Source organism: Talpa europaea (assembly GCF_964194135.1).
Source record: "Talpa europaea genome assembly, chromosome: 12".
In the NCBI taxonomy this organism is placed as follows: Eukaryota; Metazoa; Chordata; class Mammalia; order Eulipotyphla; family Talpidae; genus Talpa; species Talpa europaea.
Window position 1 is genome coordinate 13,522,107 of NC_140079.1, and position 22,942 is coordinate 13,545,048.

Here is a 22,942-nt window from a genome sequence, read left to right on the forward strand (position 1 = left end):
TTCCCCACTCTATCTCTGGTGAATCCTCTAACCACCCCCCTGCACCTGCGGCCTGTACCCCAGTCCTTGTATGCATAAAATAAATAAATCTTAAAAAAAAAAAAAGAAAGAAACATGTGAGGTACAACCTCCACAGATAAATGCTAGATAATACTGCTGCATCCAAAGTTGTCTATTTCAGATGCCAATATAGAGGACTCTGGGGCCTCTGCCAGCTCAGAGAGTAGAACAGTCTCATTAGGACAGTGGTTCTCAAAACTACTCAGGTGTGGAGCCATGAGGTCTCTGCAGAACACGAATTTTTTTATAATTAGTGAGGGAAAAGTAAATATATGATTTTGTACTGGTTACTACTTTTGTGTATACTATGTATACTATTCTTAGAAACTTCAGAGATTTGAGAAATGACTACCTTTGGGAAGCAGGTCACCTTGGCTTAGTTCATACCACACAAACGTCCATGGGGACACTTTAAAAGCCAGCACTCTAGATTAGGGTCTCTATAGTTCTAGAAATGTACTGGAAAAGAAAAAGCCCCAACAATATTGACACTTCTATTGCAAATAGTGGGCTGAAAGCAGAATTATCAAGAACAGGACTTTTAGGTACAAATGACTTCTTTGAGCAAGATAAAATTCTATCCCCCAATAGCAAAGAAAGACAGTGGTTCGTTGAGTTTTTCAACCTTGCAGTGATAAAAACACATTAACATAATAGAAAGAAACCTGGTGAAAAAAGCAGCTCCAATACTTATGAATTCTTTGACTTTCAGTAAATCATTTCACCTTTCTAAGTTTCAATGTCCTCACATATAAAATGAGAAAATATTTACTTTCTTTATACCCAGGATTGTTGTAAAGGTCAATCAAGACCATGTAGATAGGAGAACAGAGCTCTGCAAATCACTGACATCTTATACAAATATACCTACATCTGGTGAAATTTTCCTTTCAATGCAATATCCCTCCCCTGCCCTTTTATACTTACCTGATGATGAACAAAACATGCCAGTGCTGAGAACCAAGAAGGCTAGCATCATTCGACTCACATGCAGCCCAAATTTCTTGCACACAGCCCTAGGAAAAAGGCAAAGATTATCCCATAGCAAACCTTAGGGACATTTCAAACCAAAGCACAAAAACATGCCTACATCACAGGGCAATTAAACATCTAAAGTCAAATACAAATCTCAACAAGTTTGTTAACAATTTCATGGGCATAAGAAACCCAACTTTGTTATTCCTGACACAGGAGAGAAGCACTCTACCTCGGAGGAAATGTACACTTTCCAGGCTAAGCTAATGTCTGTTTTTTTTATAGGAAAACAGCATGATATAGTGATGCATCAGGCCCAAGAGTCAGATGAGCACAGGTTCAAATTCTGGCTCTGCCAGTGCAGTGATGGCCAGTCTAGTTATTGAATCTCTGTCAGATTCCTTATCTGGATGATGACAATACCTACTTTGACAGATTTCTGTGAAAACAATGCATGGAAAAATGCTGAGGAGCACATAGTTCCTCAGTAAATGATAGTTATCAGAAAAAAGACTAGGAGATAACCCAAGTGGTAACAAGTGGTTATCTTGGTCAGTGTTTCTCAAAGCAATTCTGTATTTCCCTTAACTTCTTTCTTAGAGGGTCTTTTTTTTAACCATACAAATAAAATGCTAGATATTACTACTATAATAATAAAGGTGGGGAAAATTTAAGAAGCAATTCAGATATAGTATTAGGAGTGAGAAGGAAAGTGTTTTCTCTCTAAATATTACTTACACTATCAGAGAAATAATCTATGCTATATTGAACTTACTCATTGCACTTTTAGAAGCAAAGCTTTTATACTTACTTGTAAAAATAAAGTTCACAGATACAGCTCACAAAAGCCAGGAGGCATCGTAAAAAGTAAAAGACGAGAATCTGAAACAAGCCCAGAACAAGAAAACAAAAGTCAAAGATACAAGTGAGAAAAAGTCTTAAAAAAAAAAAAAAAATGAAGCCATTCTCATTTGTCATTAATAAAATCATAAAAACTGATACAATCCTTTGAAAAGTAACATGTAACAAGAATCACACAAATTTTCATATCCCTAGACTCAGCTGTGATTCTAGTCAATAGAAGTAATTCAAATTATTAATCATGACAATGTTAGCTGTGGTACTACTATTAGAGCAAAACTGTATAAAAAAACTACAAATTGTTCAACTAAAGGGTAATGGTTAAATAAATCACGCTACATATACCTCATGGATTATTACACAGATATTAAAATTTGTGGTTACAAAGATAATGGGAAAATTCTTTGGTATAAAGTTCATTTATTTAACAAGCACTTCTTAAATAAGCATAACATATTAAGTATTGATTACCACAAAAAACTAAGTGAAAATGCATAATACAATATTATATGCACATCCAAGGTAAAGTTATAGACGTAAAGAAGTCTATAAAAAGACTGGAAAGATATGTAATGGTAAAAGTGACTGTATCAAGCTGATGAGATGTAGGTGTATAATTTTCCTTCTCGCTTCCAAACTTCTGTAATGTCGCTTTATTAATTTTATAAGTAAGGACATCAATTTAAAAAATAAATATATCAAAATAGGAGTTATATCAAATAACTTTCATACAGTATATTGATATTTAACAGCACTAAATATCTCCAAATATAAGCACTATTTAAATATAATTAATGTAACTACATATAACTTGAAAATACTTTCTATTTTCAGCACTACAACCCCCCAAAAAGTCCCAAGAGTTCAACAGTAAGCCAGATTCATTAATTTAAGAAAAATGTACTGAAAATCTACTATATAATGAGCACTATTATAGATGCTACTAGGAATGTAGATAATTTAAGTACAAAGCTTCCATGTTTAAGGGTTCCTTGTCTAGTTGGGGACAGAACAAAATACATGTAAAAGTTAAAAATGAATACAAGAGGGACTCCCCTGGTGGTGCAGCGGTTGAGCGCTGGGCTGCGAAGCTGCCCGCAGCCTCTGCAGCGCCGCCAGTTCAATCCCTGGCCGGCATCGAGGGTCCCACATGACGCGTAGACCTCTCCTGCCGCCTGCTGCTCCCCTCAGCAGTGTATTTCATCAGTCTGCCTGTTCTGTTCCCCACTCCGGTGAATTCTCTCACCCTCCAGTGCTTCTGACTGTACCCAGTGCTTATATAAATAAATAAACCCTTAAAAAAAAAATGAATACAAGAGGCCTCCGTGGTGGCACAAGGGGCTAAGTCACAGCACTATGAAGCTATCCACAGCCACTGCAGCACACTGATCCCTGGCCAGGGATGTGACCCACACGTTGCAGCAGACCTCTCCTGTCTCACCAGCTGCTCCCCTCAGCAGTGTACTTCAGTGGATCTGCCTGTTCTGCTCCCCATTCTCTCTGGTGAATCCTCTCACCACCTTACACCCCCTCCATTGCCACACCTCTGGCCTGTACCCCAGTTCTTGTATGCATAAATAAATAAATCTTAAAAAAAAAGAAACTGAAGTCTATATACACAGATCAAAGAGAATCTGAAAAACCAGAAAAACCATTGAAACTAACAAGGAAATTCAGAAAGATTTAGACTAAAAGTATGGTCCTTTTCTCTAAATCATATACAGTGTTGTGAACCAATATTACTGCAATAAGAAAGATAAAATTTTAAATGCCTCAGCAAGCAATTAAGAACCTGCTTCAAACAAATGTATTCTCGGTATAGAAACCAAAGATATAAAGAAAAGCAAGTGGAAACTTTTCAGAAATAAAAAATACAATAACCGAAAAAAAAAAAAAAAAAAAAAACCCCGTCCAGCTCCATGGATAGGGGTCACCTGTAGAACAGAAGAGACATAATAAAGAATCAGTGAACTAAAATATAGAAGAAACAGTTCAACCTGAAGAACAGAGAGAAAAAAGAGTGGGGGGAAGAAATGAACAGAGACTCAGGGACCTATGGAATTATAACAACAGATCTAACACTCAAATCACTGGAGTCTCAGGTGAGGAGAAACATAGTAAGGCTGAAAAAATAAGAGCTAAAAATTTCCCAAATTTGGTAAAAGACATAAACCTACATTCAAGAAGTTGAATAAACTCCAAACAGGGGGCCTTCCTGGTGGCGCAAGGGGTTAAGACACAACCTATGAAGCTGGCCACAGCCTCTGCAATATGAGCTTGATCCCCGGCATGAGTTCAATTCCCAGGTGGCCAGGGAGCAACCCACATGGCGCAGCAGACCTCTCCTGACTCACCCGCTGCTCCCCTGAGCGGTGTACTTCGATCAATCTGCCTGTTCTGTTCCCCACTCTGTCTCTGGTGAATCCTTTCACCCACACCCCCACACCTCTGGCCTGTACCCCAGTTCTTATATGCAAAAATAAATCAATCCTTTAAAAAAAAAACTCCAAACAGGGAAAACCTAACGAAATTCACACCAAGTCTAAAAAGTTATCTGGTTAAGTCTAACTTCTAATTATCCTTGAGCCTTCTGCTTAAATTAGGCTTGTAATATGCAATCCCATTGTGCTTTTCCTCCGTAAGACTCACTGTGTTTATAATTACTTGTTCAATGCTCATTTTTCCCACTATACTGTCAGTTCCAGGAGGACAGAGATTTGGTCATTGTTACATCTCCAGCACTTAACAAATTTCTACCAAATAAAAGTTGTTCCATTAAATATTGTTGAACAGAAGACTTAATGAATGATTAGTATTCAAAAAAAGTCCCCTCTGAACTAGTGATGTAATATTTCCTTTTCTCAAAACTATTCCAGAGACTCACATTTTGATCAGCTGTAATTGCTTCCAGGGTGGTCTGCCCTTACCTTATTGGTCTGTAGAATTCTTGCATGAAATGCAGCTGGCCAGGCATGAAGCAACAGGTAAGCATAGGAGCGAATGGCATAAGTTGGGGAATATTCCCAAGTCTGAAACCCCTTCCCATAGATGAGGTAGTGCGTCTAAAAGTATAAAACAAGAATAATCAGGGTTATATCATCTAAAAATGCTTATTAAAAGATGCAGCTGAAGTTCCTAAGCAGAAATATTAAAGACATAAAGGTACACAAAAAATGCTACAATTCTCAACAAGATCTGCAACTAATGGATAAAATTAAAACGATATTCTACATTCTAAGTTCTAGGACATTCTAAATTCTCTAAGACTGTTGTTTGGTCAATATTAAAGCCTAAATTTTACCCTCTACTTGTTTTTATTTTTTTAATTCTCATTAGCCAAAACAGAGAAACTCTAAGTCTTATGTTTCCTTAAATTACCTACACTATTCTTCTTTGATGCAAAATGTGATCAGAAAATTTTACCTATGGATTTTCAATAACAGGAGTTACAGAATTATAAATGTATGATTCATGAAATAATATAAACATACTAATTAGTAACATTGTTTATTTTAGTAAACATCAGAAGAAACAGCTTTAGAAGTTCAAAGAAAATGGTTGCTTCTGTGGAGTAGAATCTGGACCTGTAAAGTGGAACCAGAAGCTACTATTTTCCTTCAAGTTTTGCAGTATTTGTTAACTTTAAAAAATATTTATTTTGGGGCCTCCCCTGGTGGCGCAGGTGGTTGAGCGCAGCACTGTGAAGCGGTCTGCAGCCTCTACAGCACAGGTTCAATCCCAGCCGGCTGGCGAGATAACCACATGGCATGGTAGACCTCTCCTGTCTCTCACCTGCTGCTCCCCTCAGCATTGTATTTCAGTCAGTCTGCCTGTTCTGTTCCCCACTCTGTCCCTGGTGAATCCTCTCATCCTCCTGCACATCTGGCCTGTACCCCAGTTCTTGTATAAACAAATAAATATTAAAAAATTTTTTGATTTTAAAAAATTAATTACAAATTATATTTTTTGTAACCAATTTCCTATAGCCTTCAATAGAAGATATATCATCAGTTTAGAAAGCAAAAGTGAAAATAATGTCACTTGACTAGTCACATTCATATATTATTTGTATCTTGATTGGTAACAAGGTCCCAAACAGTGAATTCAAAAACAAAAAAAGAAAACTGAAGAAATCACCTACTGGCTCCCAGTAGTTGAACGTTTCATCACAGTCAGAGATGTTGCTTAGGAGAGCAGCACATAACCTTGCGGAGAGCAGACATTTGAAAGCAGTAGATCCTTCAGGCGCCCAGACTTGTCCTGCCTTGTTCCCTGATAACCTGCTCAGGAGAATACACACAAAAAAAGAAGTATGTATCTTTTTGATTGCTGAGTAATATTCCATTGTGTATATATACCACATCTTCTTGATCCAGTCATCGATTTTTGGGCATTTGGGTTGTTTCCATAGCTTAGCTATTGTAAATAGTGCTGCTATTAACATAGGGGTGTAAGTGCCCTTTTGAATTAATGTTTCTGTGTCCTTTGGTTATTGCTGGTCATGCAATTTGCAGCAACATGGAAGGGATGGAGCTGGAAGGGATCACGCTCAGTGAAATAAGCCAGAAAGAAAAGGAAAAATACCGGATGGTCTCACTCATAGCAGGAATTTAGAAAACCTAAATAAGAGACCAGGAAAAAAGACTAATTATAATAAAGTAAAAATCAAAATCAACAAGCAACTGTAAACCAGAGACACACTATTGGGGGGGAGGGGAGGAGGGATCAGAGACAAAACAAGGGTGTAGGAATTGTATGGGGACTATAACCAAAATGAAAATGCATACATTGTGCAAAAATGAAAAATGATGTAAAAAATATATAAAATAAAATTTTAAAAAAAGTATGTATCAGGAAGATATGTTAACCAGAACTAAAACTAGACAGAACAAGAATGGCAAGGGACCGGTTATTCATCTAAAAAGATGACCCACTAGTAATTCTGAGTAGAATAACTAAGAATTAAGAACGTATTCAACCTTAATCATTAACTCCTTCCATTTCTTGCTTTAAGGTCTAAATTAATTCATACACTTTAGGTCTTTGCCTCTGACACTCCCCTATCTCAAGATAACTAATCATTTTCAGCCCACGAAGTTCTCATTTCCTTCTTTTCTTTCTTATTTTAAGATCATTACTTTCCGTGGTTTTGTTCCTCTCCCCATTTGTCCAAGTGCATGGAGACCCAATATGTGCACGGTCCATATTGTTCCTCCAGTTCCATAAACTGACAGCTCCTTTAATGCTGCCCTAACCCCCAGAACCCCAGACTTGGGGAGAGAAGAGGCTGCAGACGCAGGAAGGTTGTGGGGCTCACCCAGGTAAAGGGTCAGGACTTTGCAGGAAGGAAGCAGTAAGAAACACCCAGATCAGGTACACTCTTTGCTCATGCCAACGCCTCCACCCAACTCAAACACCCTAACGCCGGCCTGGGCCAGGACCAGGAGCCTCAAGGACCCGCACCCCAAGATTCCCCTGCAAGAAGCAAGGGCCGCAAGCAGGGGGATTTCAGGTGGGGCGAAAACCGCACGCTGACCAGCCGCGCAGAAGCACCTGGGTGAAAAATCCGACCCAGTGGCGGAAAGGCCCGCGGTGTGGGGCGGAGACCCCCACCCCAGGGTACCCCCACCCCAGGGTGCCCCCTCCCCGGGGCGCCCCGCGCGGGCCGGCCGGCCACGCCCCCGCCGCGCCCGCACACGCACTCGCCCCGGGGCTCCGCGCCGCCCGCCTCCCGGCTGCTCAGCAGCTCCCGCAGCTTGTCCGCCGCCGAGGCCGGGTCCCCGCCGCTGCCTCCGCTGCCCTTCAGGCGCTGCCGAGCCCCGCGGCTGACCATGGCCGGCGAGCGAGGGGAGAGCGGAGTCCGGCACCCTAGGAGGGCGGCGAGCGCGCAGACTTGGCTTTGGCTGCCGGACGGTGTCCGCCGAGGGACAAAAGTCCTCGACATGCGCAGAAAAGGCTGAATTATGTCACTGGGCCAATGGGGCAGATCCCGGAGTCTGAGGGGAAGGCGATCTGAAGCTTGACTTTCACCACCTAAGTTTTCCCTTCCACTTATTTGTAACTGGGCATTCCCTCCCTCCAACTCTCTCCACTTTTCAGCATTCTCCACTCATTACATAAACGGTTCCTCGTTTCTTTTTGATTAAACAACTCAACGAAGAGAGTCAGCAGAGGCATTTGTTTAAATAGCACAGCACAGCTGCTTAGCAAACGGGAGGTCCCCACAGGGCAGGGCTACCTACCTTGCCTCGCTGTCTTTTGGTGCAAGTGATCTGTAGCTAATTAATTAGCTGCTCTAGAGACAGATAACGCAGTAATGGCAGAAGGAGGTGAGAGACAGGAATTTTTTGCAGCGGATTTAATCAAACACCAGTCACTGCCATTGCTACTTAGGCATTATGTTATACATTTTATCCTTTTAAATTTTAATACAACGATTTTTTTTATGATTTATTTATGCCTACAAGAGCTGGGGTACAGGCCAGAGATGCAGGGGGTGAGAGGATTCACCAGAGACAGAGTGGGGAGCAGAATAGGCAGACGGACTGAAATACACTGCTGAGGGGAGCAGTGGATGAGACAAGAGAGGTCTGCTGTGCCATGTGGGTAGCTCCCTGGCCAGGGATCAAACCTGTACTGCAGAGGCTGCGGACAGCCTTATAGGTTGCGTCTTAACCCCTTGCACCACCCAGGAGACCCAACAATATTATTTTACAGAAAAGGAAGGCCCAAGGCTGTGTAGCTCATAAATGGGGGGCTATATTTCAATTCAGATCTGCCTGACTACGCAAAGTCCATGCTCTTCCACCAGAGCTGGAGAAATCTGATTTCATACAAGTCTTTTCATACAGACACTTTGATGATCACACCTGTGACACTCAGGGGTGATTCATCTGTCCTAATGTTCTGCACGCTTTCCCAATCACAGAACTCTGCCCATCCTGTGGAGGTCTGCACCTGTAACTTAAACTTATTTATAGAGAGTGCTAAACTTGACAGACCCCCAAGTTATGACTTCATATTAAAAATGCACAAGTATTGAAAATGGAGATTGATCACATTGCTTGGCAATTATTAATTGCCAAGTTCAGACACCCCACATGAGCTACATTTTGTATAGCCACCTCTTTTCCATTCCCATTTTCATTTCACTCTCATGCAACCCCTTCCCTGCCTCTACCCAAAACTACTACATCCTTACAGGAATCTCCCATCTCAAATTCACCCTGTGCAACACTGTCCAGTTAATTTTTCAAAAGCATTACTCTGTGTGTTGCTTCCTCAATTAAAAATCAAAGGATTTTTCTTATTGCCTGCCTAATGAAGCACAAAGTCCTTATTCTAACATTTATAGTCTTTCGTGACAAGAACTGAATTATTTCATGATATGAAGTCCAGTCCCAAACTTTTTTTATATCAAACTTTATTGAGGTAACATTGCTTTAAAACTTAAGTTTTAAGTGTACAGTATTGCAATTTCAATTTACTTGTTTAATCTTATCTCCCACTACTTTCCGATACACATTTTACATTCCAGCTAACGTGAAAAGTGCCCAAAATGTCCCCTTATCCGTACCTCTATTCAAATAAGCCCTCTGCCTGGAATGCATGACCTCCTTGTTTGACAATCCTTCTGTCACATCCCTCATTTTAGGAGCCAGCTCAAATGAAACCTTATCCACATACAGGTGCTACTGGGAATAGATGAAAGGTATAAATTACATTAACTACCCTAAAGTCTATATGGAGAGCTAAGCAATCATATGTCCCCAAGAGAATCCTAGATTCTTTACTGCACTCTCTAAAACTTACTCCTATGCCAGTCTTTCCATTCCAGTTAATGAAACTCCTACTCTTCCAGTAGCTTAATATAAGCACCTAGGGGTCCTATTTGATTCCTCTTTTTCTCTAGCACCACTGATTTCACCTGTGCATATATATTTAATTCACAGCAAATCTAAGTGTTACCCAATCCAACAACTTATCGTGCTGTTTCCAGTCATCATTATCTCTTACTTGGATTACCGTGATGACTTCCTAATTTGTTTCTTTTATTACATCCCTTCTATTCTTGCCTTCTTGCATGCTTCTCTCCAAGTACAGTAATAAATATGTGTATATCCTTCACAGAGATTACAATCTATGGAGTCTTACCTTTTAATTAGGAAGATACATAAATTCATATTAGAGTACCTCACTCTGCAGAGTCCTGGGCATATAAAACCTCCCAGTGTCCCCCCCCCCCACCCTCCAAAAAAAATCTAATGCAGGGGCAAGGGGCTAGGGAGGCAAAATTTAGAGTTAATCACAGTTGAGAGGCTAGGGAAGGAAAAGTAACAGAAAGTGGCAGAAAGAACATGGGCTTTTGAGCCAGACAGACCCAATTGTGAACTCTAAATCTGATATTTATTAATTCCATGATTTACAGTAATCAACCATGGAATAAAAATGATAATGCCAATACTACTTATGAAGCACTTGCAAATTATTTGACTCCTTGAAATTCATATAGTGAGATATACAATAGAGGTAGGGAAGAGGAATTGACAGTGTAGGAAAAATATATATATGATGAGACACCAAAATTCTACTGCCTCTTCAGCAATGGAGCATCTACAGTATAAGATACTGTTTTGATCACATTACGGTCTCTAAGTCTAAGTATCATCTTTAGAGTCAACAGACAGTGGTTAAAATTACATAGTAAAAGAGTTAAAAATAAAAAGCAGTTCAGAAAATTCTTGGTTATACATTGGTGGATTTTGTTCACACCATGGAACTCCCACCGTAAAAATGAACTTATACAACTACCGAGGTGTCACATGTAGTCGTTGTTGAATCTCTTTCCTAAACTGGGACTGCATTGATGCTACCTGCTGCTGGGTGAGGGCCTTGTCATAGGTCTGGTAGGTCATTCTGTAGCAGAGACTACTCCGACCAGTCTTTGGATGTTGAAAACAACTAAGGAATTGAATGGCTATGATAGTGTCCTGGGACACTGCCCGGGCCACAGTGTGAAACTCTAGTTCATCAAATCCTTTCTTCTCGTCCAACCAAAAACTAATATCATGCACATAGCATGGAGGATAGAGGGAATAGTTTTTAAAGGGTTCAATTTTCCCAGGGACAAAATGCTTTAGGAAACGATTATCAAAGGTCCACAACATTCTCCAGTCAGAGATACCCCAGACAAGCATGGCTAAAAGGTCCAAGTTTATAGACACAAACACAAAACCCTGGTCTTTGTGCATAAGGCTTACTGCAGACGTGGTGACAGACCCAATAATCAGATCCTTGGCACAATCTGGGGCAAAATGATGAGACTTCACACTGATCACAAAATCTTTCTCATCTGGTTGAAAGACAAATTCCACTGAACTGCTCATCTTAGAGCCTTCCAACAATGTCTGGTTCAGGAGGCTATCTAGAATGCTCTTCAGGTGATCCAGTAGTGATTGAAGACAGACATCCTTCCGATTTTCATTAAATCCAAGGATGAATAAAGTCTCATGAAATGCTGGCATTGTGAAAGAAGAGATATGGCATTTCCGAAAGACAGGTCCACTAAGGATGTGCAGATTACCTGGGAGGAAGTCTGGTGCTTGGATGACATCCTGAACATGAACAAGGAGAGAAGGTCTAAGGCAGACCTTGGCTTGGTCACAGTGTCCTTCATGAGCTTCTCCCTCACTGTTTCTTCCAGGAGTGTTGGAAAGACTAAGTTCTGAAAATGACACAAGGAAGCCCTCCATGTCTTGTGTTGTCCTACCAGTTAGGAACTGGGAATTTGAGTTATCTTCACAGAGACTAATCCAGAAGGCCGCTGACAGAATGTCACAATTCCAAGGAGTGAGAACACTGGTGCCTCCCAGTGGCAGCAAAGGGAAGGAACACTTCAGCCTTTTTAGAGGGAAAGCTTTGCCCAATTCAGCAATGAGTTTCTCATTTATGGTTTTGATAGGATGACATGAAGATGCTTCTAGGAAATCCCTGTTTAAACACATACAAAAATTAACTTTTCTAACTTGAAATAATTATATCTAGAGTTAAAATACAAACAGCTATATAGAAAAGAATTATTTTTAAATTGATCCTGAAGGAAAGAAGTCACTTACCATAAAAAAAAAATACCATGTGTTTCAGAACTCTGACAGCTACCATCCCAATAATATACCAGAAAATATGACAATTTTCAATTCTAAAGATATTTGTTTATACCGGACAGACAAATACCTGTGGCACTAACACTATTAGCAATTTATGTAGTATCCATAAAATATATAGTTGCTATCAAGCTAATGAGGATACAACTAGAGATAGAAGTGATTTCTGGTAAAATTTCATGTTACCTATTCAGTTTTCCCACAAGAGCTTCTGGTTCCGGGAAGGAAAACCATTGATCACCCACTTTGAGCCTGAAGATTCTGGGCTGTAAACCTTCAAAGGGTAAGCTCCGTGTGAAGATATGGTTCAAAGCACCTTCTACATGAAAGGATTTATCTTGACTCCTGGCAAAACAGATCCCAGGTGTGAAGTATGGCATTATTAAAGAAAGCAAGTATTTTTAGAGACAATCAGGAAACTGGCAGAGGAAATGTTTGCTTATGTGATTGCTTTTTATCGTTAGTGAGAGAGATAAAAAGGAGAACATTGAGACCATCATTACTACTTACTTATATCCAGTGCACTTGTAGCCTGGCAGAGTGTGATAGCTGAAGGGATGCACATCACTTAGAATGAATCCCCCCAGTGCGGCCATAGCAACCACTTGCCAACTATTGTACCATTCTCTTCTGGGCTTATCAGCAGGAGTTCCACCTTGTCCTCTACACAATGCCACGTGAACTTCTCCTTCCTCTGCAAGGACATCTGCACAGCTAGGGGTAGGGGAACATCAATCACTTATCAGAAACAGGAAAAACTGCCACCAGAATTATGTATACATACATGGTTTAGCTGTGAAGTCATTAAAACCAAATCACACCTATTTGGAAAGATCTACTAGACTTTAAACATGTAAAGAAAGAAACTGGAAGTAAATGGGAATATACATTTAATATCTCATAACTGATACCAGTGACTAATCAGGGTTTTATCCAGCTTTACATTTGCATAATTCAATATGTTATAGAAAGGTCAATGTCTGCAAAGTTCCTATACATTATTCACTGATGAGGCAATTCTCAGTTTAGAAAGTTTTCACTCCTGCTTATTAAAAACCTATATTTGAAATACTAAAAATATTGCTTCTATGTTTTTTCACAACTATGATCCACAGAAACCTACAATAGTTTCACCTATTTTGTTATAATAGTGTAAAGTACATTTTCAATTTACAATAATTTTGTGAGATATTGTTAATATCCTCAGTTTTTAAATGAGGAAACAAGAGTACCTAAGGATTAAGTACATTTACCTAAGGTCACACAACTGTTAAGTGGTGGGTGGGGATTTGAATCCATGCACTTTGATTCCAAAATTCATGCTTTTGTCAATTAGCCTATACAGGCTACCACTATTTTGCTACCTCCTTTTGCACACTCAAGAACACATTATTTGGACTCTCATTTAGCATTTAGGGTTTTATGTCTGCCTTTCCAAATATACTGTGGGTTCCTTTGGACCTTTATATTCTCTAAACTGATCATGGTAACTTAAAGATATATGCCTTAATCCCCAAACAAACATGTTTGAGTACAGTAATTATGTAATATAGGTCTTAAACATTTTACTAGTGAGTGCTGGCCTTTCCTCACCTCCGAAAAAATTTGGCAAGCAGTTCTCTGTTCTTAGCTACTCCAGCTTTGCGTCCACAGTGGGGAAAGTTAAAATAAATTCGATAGAACTCCCTGTCTTGCAGTTCAAAGACATCTGCCAGCTGGGTACAGTCCACACCAAAACGTATCTCTGCACCTGGGAGGAAATGTAGACAGGAGGATGTCTTAAGACCTGGAATTATGGGCCTCCCTGGTGACACAAGGGGTTAAGCACCGCACTAAAAAGCAATCCACAGCCTCTGCAGCACGAGTTCGATCCCCGGGTGGCCAGGGAGAAAGCAACATGGCAAGGCAGACCTCTCCTGTCTCACCCACTGCTCCCCTCAGCAGTGTATTTCAGTCAGTCTGCCTGTTCTGTTCCCCACTCTGTCTCAGGTGGCTCCTCTCACCCCCTGCATCTCTGGCCTGTACCCCAGCTCTTGCATGAATAAATAAATAACTCTTTAAAAAAAAAAAAAAGACCTGGATTTAGAGAAAACCTCTCCCTGACCGGAACAGTGCAAAAACACCCAAGTGTTGGAGATAGCTGGCTTTTCTGTAAAGGTTGGAGAGAGAGTGAGTACCAGATTAGAATGAAGAACTAACTAACCAGAAGGCATGTTGCAGAAAGTGTAGTAGACCTTTTTTTTATGCATACAAGAACTGGGGTGCAGGCCAGAGGTACAGGGGATGAGAGGATTCACCAGAGACAGAGCGGGGAACACAACAGGCAGACTGACTGAAATACACTGCTGAGGGGAGCAGCAGGTGAGACAGGAGAGGTCTGCTGTGCCTTGTGGGTTAGCTCTCTGGTCGGCCTGGAATCGAACTCGTGCTGCAGAGGCCGCTGATAGCACCACAATGCTGTACTTAACCCCTTGCACCACCAGGGATTGCTTTGCGCAATCCCAAAGCGAGGGTCCTCACCTCTCCACCCGACCACGTTGGGTCGAACAGGCAACTGTGCGGGACTTCGCGGAGGGGCGGGACTTCGAGGAGGGGCGGGGCTCCCAGGGGCGGGGCTCCCCGGAGGGGCGGGGCTCCACAGGGCGGGGCTTCGCGGAGGGGCGGAGCTCCGCAGGGCGGGGCTTCGCTGAGGGGCGGGGCTTCGCTGACTCGCTACCTCGCTCACGCAGGCGCTCCAGATTCTCTCGGGTCACCGGGTCCCGGTTCGCGTCGGCCTGGCGCTGGAGGCAGGTGGCCGTCAGACTCGTGCTCAGATCCAGAGTCCTGCTCAGCGCGGCGGCGAAGGAGAAATTCCCCTCCCCAACCAACAGGAGGCGCCGAGGGCCCATAGCCTGCCCTTGCTGGCCTTCTCGGAGGCGCTCCTTTACGTCACTTCCTTGGCCAGTCTCTCCCGCCGCCCTTCGCGCGTCGCTGGCTGATGACGCTCTCCCAGGGCCGCGTTGTCTTGACAAACTAGTGTAGCGACTTCCAATGGGGAAATCAACCATGAGTACGAGAGGGACACGCACCTACCACCCTGTCCCCTCAGCCCTCAGCCCCCCGGGAAAGTGAACGTGAGGGCCTTTTAGCCCGAGGGCGACCCTGAGGGAATTGGGCACCCTGCATGAGGTCACAAGCAGGCACTACCTCAGAGGGTCAGGTGGAACGTGAGGTGAAGTCTGACTGAAAAGCCAGGCGCGGCTGAGGAAAACGCGAAATTGGGCTGTATCCTGCACGTTCCTGTCACATAGGATTGTGTAACAGCCTTCGTCTTGCCCGAAATGGCTACCACCGCCCGTTCTCATAACGACTCGGAATGTCGTCAGGTGCCTTTATCTCCTTCATTCGTTCAAGAAATACTGGGTGCCTGTCGTGCACCAGGCTGCCGTCACTGAGGTTAGATTTGTGGATGAACAAGATGTGCCTGTGGCTTCACTGAGCTGGAGTGCGGTGGCGACTGCACAGCTGAAGAGAGGCATTCTCATAGGGAAGGATGGGGGCTATGAATGGAGTTATTCAGGATGCTGTGGGAAAACACAGAATGGGAACCTTACCAGTTTTGAGGTGAAGTAGAAAACTCTGGGTGAAGTAAATTTTAGTTGAAAGCTAAGGAATGGGGCTGGGGGAGAGGAGTACATCTTACTGTGTCAATAGGAATGAAGAGGTGGGAGGAACAATATGAAAAAACCCGCTGGGTAGGGCCTCCCCCGTGGCGCAGCGGTTGAGCGCTGGGTTGCGAAGTTGCCCGCAGCCTCTGCGGCGCCGGTTCGATCCCCGGCTGCTCCCCGGCCACCAGAGGAGGGTCCCACATGGCGCGCAGACCTCTCCTGCCGCCCGCTGCTCCCCTCAGCAGTGTCCTTCGGTCCTTCTGCCTGCTCTGCTCCCCGCTCTGGCTCTGGTGAATTCTCTCACCCTCCCGCGCTTCTGACTGTACCCAGTGCATGTATAAACAAAAAACAAACAAACAAGCAAATAAATAAATAAAACATGCCTCTATTAAAAAAAAAAAAACCCGCTGGGCAAACAGAATAATTGAGCTGAGCTGATATGCAGTTGGAAGGGAGAGTGAGTACCAGATGAGACTGAAGAACTAAGCAGGAGGCATGTTGTAGAAAGTGTTGTAAGCCTTTTTTTTAATGCATACAAGAACTGGGGTGCCGGCCAGAGGTGTGGGGGGTGAGAGGATTCACCAGAGACAGAAGGGGGAATAGAACAGGCAGATTAACTGAAATACACTGCTGAGGGGAACAGCAGGGGAGACAGGACAGGTCCAGCTGCGCCATGTGGGTTAGCTCCCTAGTTGGCCTGGAATCAAACTCGTGCTTCAGAGGCGCTGATAGCATCACAATGCTGTGCTTAGCCCCTTGCACCACCAGGGAGGCCCTGTAAGCCATTTTAACAGCATGAACTTTATTGTGAAAACAATAGCCCCTGAAAGATTTTAAATAGGAAAATTACACAATCTGATTTTCATTTTTGAAAGTTCTGCCTAAATGAAGAAAGGATTGGAGAACACAGCTGATGACAAGGAGATCAAATAGGAGGCTACAGAATGGAGACGAGGACTGATAGTAATCTGAATTAGAACTTGGCAGTGGGATGCAAGGTAGTGGAGTGATTAAAAAAAATCAGCACGACCTAGTGATTGGCTAGATACCCAAATCAGAGTTAAAGATAAGTCCTAGTTTTTGAGCTTGGACCACTGAGTGGATGGTGTCACCTGGGCCTGGAGTCTGAATACTAAAACTGTTAGACTTTGTAGCACCAGCTACTCTTTAGTCATATGCTGTTTGTTGACATCAGTGCATACATCTATCGTCACAAAGACACATGAGGTGTAGGTAGTTACCTTTACAACTACAGTAGTGCTTTGTCCCTACTGTGGAAAGGTGGGTGGGTAGTGACTCTCATATCATGTCCACTTGTCCTTGGTGATCTGGGTGGTCTCCATTCTCTTTGCTTGAAGAACTGTGAAGTCCAGGTTTGGTGATATCTCTTCCTTTAAAGAACATGGAACAGCTGAGTAAGGTTTTCTCTCTCTGCTCTCTAAATCCTTCGTTCAACATAAACGGCTCAAGATCAGAGTCCTGTTCTACAGGGAAGGTATTGTCTTGCTCCCAGGGCAAAAGACTCACATATTGGCCCAAAATAAAAATGTTTAGACTTTTGATTCCTTACCCAAAAAAGTGAAATTCAGGTGAAATTGATCATCTGAAAGTGTGGAGCTCTGCTTGTTGATAGAAAGAGCAGGCATAAGAAGAGACTGTGATAATGATTAAGACAGAATCCTGTCTTCAAGAGGTGTATAGTTCAGTATAGGAGATTTGACATATTTAAAGAATTCTAACATGATAGAAAGTTATAAATACAGAAAGACATGAAAGTAAAGTTCTGTGTGAGACAAAACAATTATATCTACTTTTAGTTAAGGGAAGACATTTGGGAAGAAGTGGCATTTGAGTGGAGCCTACAAGGAAGGAAACTATCATTTGTTGATCACTTATTGTATTATCTAGTTACCCAACTCTCCCTTATCTTTAGTCTCCCTTATCTTTAGTTCTAGATTATAGAACTCCCAGTTCTTAAATAACCAAATTTCAAAATTAGCCAAACATTTAGTTTTTCATAAAGTATTGGGAGTTTTTCTGTCTTTGGGGGAAGTGAGGTACGGGCATGTAATTTACGTAGGCATTTGCTTCGGGTGACCCAGAGGATAAGTCAAAGGATTCATGAATCCAGAGAAAAAGAAACAGCCCTGATTAAATTGGGAGGAAAGCCTAGATCCTTAGTAAGATGCATTTATGAAGTGCTTTATTGAAGGTAAGAAACAGATGCCTTTTCTGCTATCTGGTTTGTGTAACAAAGTTTTCACTTTTTGCTTTTTCCCAGCTACAGTCCCTGGTCTGCTACCTTGTACACCCACACTATGGCAGCCTCATTAATGCAGATGGCCATGGCGAAGTTTGGACAGATTGGAATAATATGTCCAAGTTTTTTCAGTATGGATGGAGATGCACTACTAATGAGAATGCCTATTCTAACCGCACCCTAATGGGCAACTGGAACCAGGAAAGATATGACCTAAGGCATATTGTGCAGCCTAAACCATTGCCTTCGCAGGTAAGCTAACTTTACATTTGTTTCTTTCTGTTAGCAAAAGAAATACCAGGTATCAGCTCAGTGAGCTGGTTCAGGAAAGGTCCTAGATAAAGATAATAAAAAATGTGAAAGTTAGTGGGATATAAGCAAGTGACAGACCTCTAGTCAATCTAAATACTATATGACAGAACCTGTTAGAATTTGTTAGTGTGTGTTTTATTTCCTAATATTAGCTATGGATGCCTATATTTTTAATTTATTACTTTTTCCTCCAGTTTGGACACTACTTTGAAACAACATATGATACAAGCTACAACTGCAAAATGCCAATTTCAACCCATAGTAGGTGGACTACTCTTCTCAATTCTTAAATTCTCAGGACCTAACTCAGTGTCTGCAACAGAGAAAGACATTTTTTTTTTAAAGTATACTGAATGAGTAAATAAGTGAGTGAATGAGTGAACAATTTCTCTCTCTTCTCAATTTTGACAGGACTCACTGTCTGTCCCCTTAGAATTGTGAGATCAGTTAATAGTACTCCTTGTTGTTGACTGATTCCATCTGTCTTTCCCTCTCTTTTATCTTTCCTCAGGATTTCAGCGAGAGCCTCACTGGTTCCCAGGACATCAACCTGAGCTGGATCCTCCTCAATACAAATGCACAGGAAAGTCAACTTATATGACTAGCTATTCAAAGCCTCAAATTGGACAGCGGTCTCTGTGTGGGTGGAATTCTAATAGCTGCCAATTTCAGGGTCCAGGATTCTAAGTAAGAATAAGAAGCTCATTTTTCCAGAGTAGAATGTAGGAGGGAGCACATTCTAGAAGCACAACTAAAAAATTAGCTGACTGAGAAACAGCTCCTAATAAAAAGCAAAAGGAAAAAAAAAAAAAAAAAACATGGAAAATGGTCTCTACCTTTTTTTTTCAATTTTAACAAATACTTAAATGTCCATTTTAATTATATCTACATTTAGTTCTACATTAGAAGTATTGCAGAGGGCGTTGAAAAAACTGACTCCACTCAAATCTACAACACTCTGCTTTCCTCTGCAGAACTACAAATCCAGCATGACTTAGGTTACATTTGGCCACATGTTTTCTGGATATGAAGCTGGTTACCATCACAATGACTTTATTATGACATTAGTGAACATCCCCTCTTAAGGACTAGAAAAAAATAACTTTTTATAGAGAATTTAAATCATACAAAAATAGTAATAGTTTAATGAATACCCATGTACTGTTATCTAGCGTCAACAATTTTTCACCAATCTTATTTACCCCTATCTACTTTTTCATCCTTTTTTGAATTTTGGAACATGCTTCAGAATTATATCATTTTATCTATAAAAATTTCAGTTTATATCTCAAAAGGATAGGGCTGTTAATTTTTTAATCCCTCACAAAAATCATTAAGGAAACTTGATCAAATAAAACTGGGTTATTAAACCTGTAGCAGTGAAGATCATCAGCTTGATGCAGAATCTTGATAATGATTCAAAAGAGGGCTATTGGGCTTCCCTGGTGAGGCAGGCCGGTTGAGCGTTGTGCTGTGAAGCTGTCGGCAGCAGCCTCTGCAGTGCCGATTGGATCCCTGCTGACCGCGGAGCAATTCACACGGAGCAATAGACCTGTCCTGTCTCGCCCCGCTGCTCCCCTCAGCAGTGTATTTCCGTCATTCTGCCTGTTCTGTTTCCTGCTCTGTCTCTGGTGAATCCTCTCACCCTCCCGTACATCTGGCCTGTACCCTGGTTCTTGTATAAATAAATAAATCTTAAACAAAAAGAGGGCTGTCAGAGCAGGGTATTTATTGGGATTTGGGATAAAGGCTTGATTGGTTTATAGGTCTTTCAAAGTGGGGACCTAATAGGGCATTGAGAAAAAGTGGTGAGTAGTTTTGGGTTGGTCAACACAAGGAAGAAACTGTCTTAATATTGTTAAACATACCAGTATTTTCCTTTTTTAACATATCCTGTTTAAGATAACAATGTAATATATTGTACTTCTGAGCACATATTACCTCCTGAACCTTCATTGTTTTGTGTTACAGAGATAGGTATGGAATTTATGATGTAAATACTAGGTAGTGAATAAGTTTCCTTTTTTATGTGGCCATTCAGCATATAAATTTTCAGTGTATAGATTATACCAACATAAATTACTAAAAAGATCATACTTTCTCCACTACTCTTCAGTACCATTTTATTTTATTTTTTTTAATTTTATTTTGTTTATTTTTTTTTAAACATTTATTTATTTATTTATACAAGCACTGGGTACAGTCAGAAGCGCGGGAGGGTGAGAGAATTCACCAGAGTCAGAGCAGGGAGCAGAGCAGACAGAAGGACCGAAGCACACTGCTGAGGGGAGCAGCGGGCGGCAGGAGAGGTCTGCGCGCCAAGTGGGACCCTCCTCCGGTGGCCGGGGAGCAGCCGGGGATCGAACTGGTGCTGCAGAGGCTGCGGGCAGCTTCGCAACCCAGCGCTCAACCGCTGCGCCACCGGGGAGGCCCTTCAGTACCATTTTATTTTAAAGATTTATTTATTTATGCATACACGAGATGGGGAACAGGCCAGAGATGTGAGGGGCAAGAGGATCCACCAGAGACAGAGTGGGGAACAGAATGGGAAGACTGACTGAAATACACTGCTGAGGGGAGCAGCGGGCAAGACAGGAAAGGTCTGCCTCGCCATATGGGTTTCTCCCAGGCTGGCCGGGGATCGAACTTGTGCTGCAGAGGCTGTGGATTGCTTCATAGTGCGGTGCTCAATTCCTTGTGCCACCAGGGAGGCGTTCAGTACCATTTTTATTGTAAGTCAGCTGTCTTTATATTTAGGTGTGTTCTGGACTTTTTGTTGCATCCTTAATGTCATTCTTTAGCCTATCTTAGCTACAATGACTTAACAAAAGTTATGTAGATTTTAGCATAAGTATTAAAAAGGAAATAAATAGAATAAGATATAAAGCATAAATTTAAAATATGTGCCTATAAAACAGTATTTGTATCTCAAGGACACACACCAAAGAATTACTGGAATTAATAAGAAACAATAACTCAAATTCTAAAGTTCTAATAGTGCAATGCAGTTTCCATCAATAACCTTATGGTATCTTTTTTGTGGAATTTTACAAAGTAAGTCTAAAATTCATATGGAAATGCAAAAGGTGAAAAATAGCAAAGACACTTTTGAAGAAAAACAAGACAAAAGGATTTGATCTATTAGATATTAAGGCAGAATTATCATAATTAAGATAATTATTTTATTCTTTTTGGATGAAGATTATTTTGGACTTGCTTTCTTAATTTTCAGATTTATTCTTTGTCTAGAAATGCAACTGATTTTTGTGTGTTGGTTTTGTATTTGCTGAAACATTGGTGAATTTGTGTATTCTATGTGGTTTTTTAATGAAATCATTAGGATTTTCTCCATGTATTTTGTCATCAATAAATGAGACAATTTTATTTCTTCTTTCCCAATTTGTTTTTTTTTTGTTTGTTTGTTTATAGAGGCATGTTTTTTATTTATTTATTTTGTTTGTTTGTTTGTTTTGTTTATACATGCACTGGGTACAGTCAGAAGCGCGGGAGGGCGAGAGAATCCACCAGAGCCAGAGCGGGGCGAAGAACAGGCAGAAGGACCAAAGTACACTGCTGAGGGGAGCAGCGGGCGGCAGGAGAGGTCTGCGCGCCATGTGGGACCCTCCTCTGGTGGCCGGGGAGCAGCCGGGGATCGAACCGGCGCCGCAGAGGCTGCGGGCAGCTTCGCAACCCAGCGCTCAACCACTGCGCCACCAGGGAGGCCCTTCTTTCCCAATTTGAATGCCTTTCTTTTTAGTGTTTAGTTGCTCTGACCAGAACTTCAGTAATATACTCAGTGCAAGTAGTAAAAGGGCACATTTTTGTTTCAATCCTGCTCTTAAAAAGACTTTCAGTATTATGCCATTGAGTATGATGTTAGCAGTGGGTTTTGATGTATGCTCTTCAATATATTGATGTAATTAACCTGTTGTTTCTAGTTGAGTGTTTTATATCAAGAAAAGGTGTTCAATTCTCTCAAATAATTTTTTCTGTATCAACTGAGAGTATCATTTCCCTCCTCTTTGTTCTTTTAAGGTGCTATAGTATATTGATTTTTATATCTTGTATCAACTTTGCATTCAAAAATAAATTTCACTTGGTCATGGTGTACTCTTCATATGCTACTGAATTTGGTTTGCTAATATTTTGTTGAGGATTTTTATCAATAGTTATAAAGGATATTGACTTATAATTTTTTTTGGTAATATCTGTCTGGTTTTGTTATCAGGGTAATTAATGCTGACCTCATAGAATGAGTTAGGAAGTATTCCCTCTTTGATTTTTGGAAGAGTTTGACAAGGATTGGCATTAATTGTAAGTTAAATGTTTGGTGAATTTCATTGGTGAAGCCATCTGGTCTAGGGTTTTTCTTTGTTGGGTTGTTTTTTATTACTGATTCAATCTCTGTTGGTTATTCATAGTTTCTGGTTTTTTTTTTATTATTCAATTTTTATAGATGATGTGTTCCTAGGAATTAATTTCATTTATGTTTTCCAATTTACTAGCATACAATTGTTCATAGGGGCCTCCCTGGTGGCCAAGGGGTTAAGCACAGCACTGTGAAGCTATCCTCAGCCTCTGCAGCACAAGCAAGATCCCTAGCCAGGGAGGTGACCCACGTGGCGCAGCAGATCTCTCCTGCCTCGCCCGCTGCTCTCCTCAGC

The 22,942-nt window shown here is 41.4% G+C and overlaps 3 protein-coding genes across 4 annotated transcripts in view; 1 reads left to right on the top strand and 2 right to left on the bottom strand.

The window, feature by feature from the left end:
• Positions 1 to 7,729, bottom strand: part of ALG9 (ALG9 alpha-1,2-mannosyltransferase) — a gene marked incomplete at both ends in the record, with an annotated part of 75,497 nt that extends 67,768 nt beyond the window's left edge. For both annotated transcript variants that reach the window (XM_084251471.1, XM_084251472.1), the window contains 5 exons: positions 988 to 1,076; positions 1,847 to 1,917; positions 4,824 to 4,958; positions 6,038 to 6,176; positions 7,599 to 7,729. In XM_084251471.1, coding sequence (XP_084107597.1) covers positions 988 to 1,076; positions 1,847 to 1,917; positions 4,824 to 4,958; positions 6,038 to 6,176; positions 7,599 to 7,729 — 565 coding nt within the window. The remainder of the gene's footprint in view (positions 1 to 987; positions 1,077 to 1,846; positions 1,918 to 4,823; positions 4,959 to 6,037; positions 6,177 to 7,598) is intronic.
• A 2,942-nt stretch (positions 7,730 to 10,671) lies between these two features.
• Positions 10,672 to 15,039, bottom strand: FDXACB1 (ferredoxin-fold anticodon binding domain containing 1). Its single transcript, XM_084249250.1, has 5 exons — positions 14,776 to 15,039; positions 13,653 to 13,809; positions 12,570 to 12,773; positions 12,246 to 12,404; positions 10,672 to 11,886 (listed from the first exon to the last, which is right to left on the bottom strand). Exons 1-5 carry the CDS (start codon positions 14,945 to 14,947, stop codon positions 10,704 to 10,706), a joined length of 1,875 nt encoding a protein of 624 aa, XP_084105376.1. The 5' UTR covers positions 14,948 to 15,039; the 3' UTR covers positions 10,672 to 10,703.
• Positions 15,040 to 15,379: 340 nt separating this feature from the next.
• Positions 15,380 to 19,224, top strand: CFAP68 (cilia and flagella associated protein 68; the record flags this gene model as incomplete). The annotated part of the gene is made up of 4 exons (XM_084249818.1): positions 15,380 to 15,424; positions 17,988 to 18,218; positions 18,473 to 18,539; positions 18,790 to 19,224. The coding sequence occupies 4 exons, from the start codon at positions 15,380 to 15,382 to the stop codon at positions 18,963 to 18,965; spliced, it is 519 nt and encodes a 172-aa protein (XP_084105944.1). The 3' UTR covers positions 18,966 to 19,224.
• Positions 19,225 to 22,942: the final 3,718 nt, after the last annotated feature.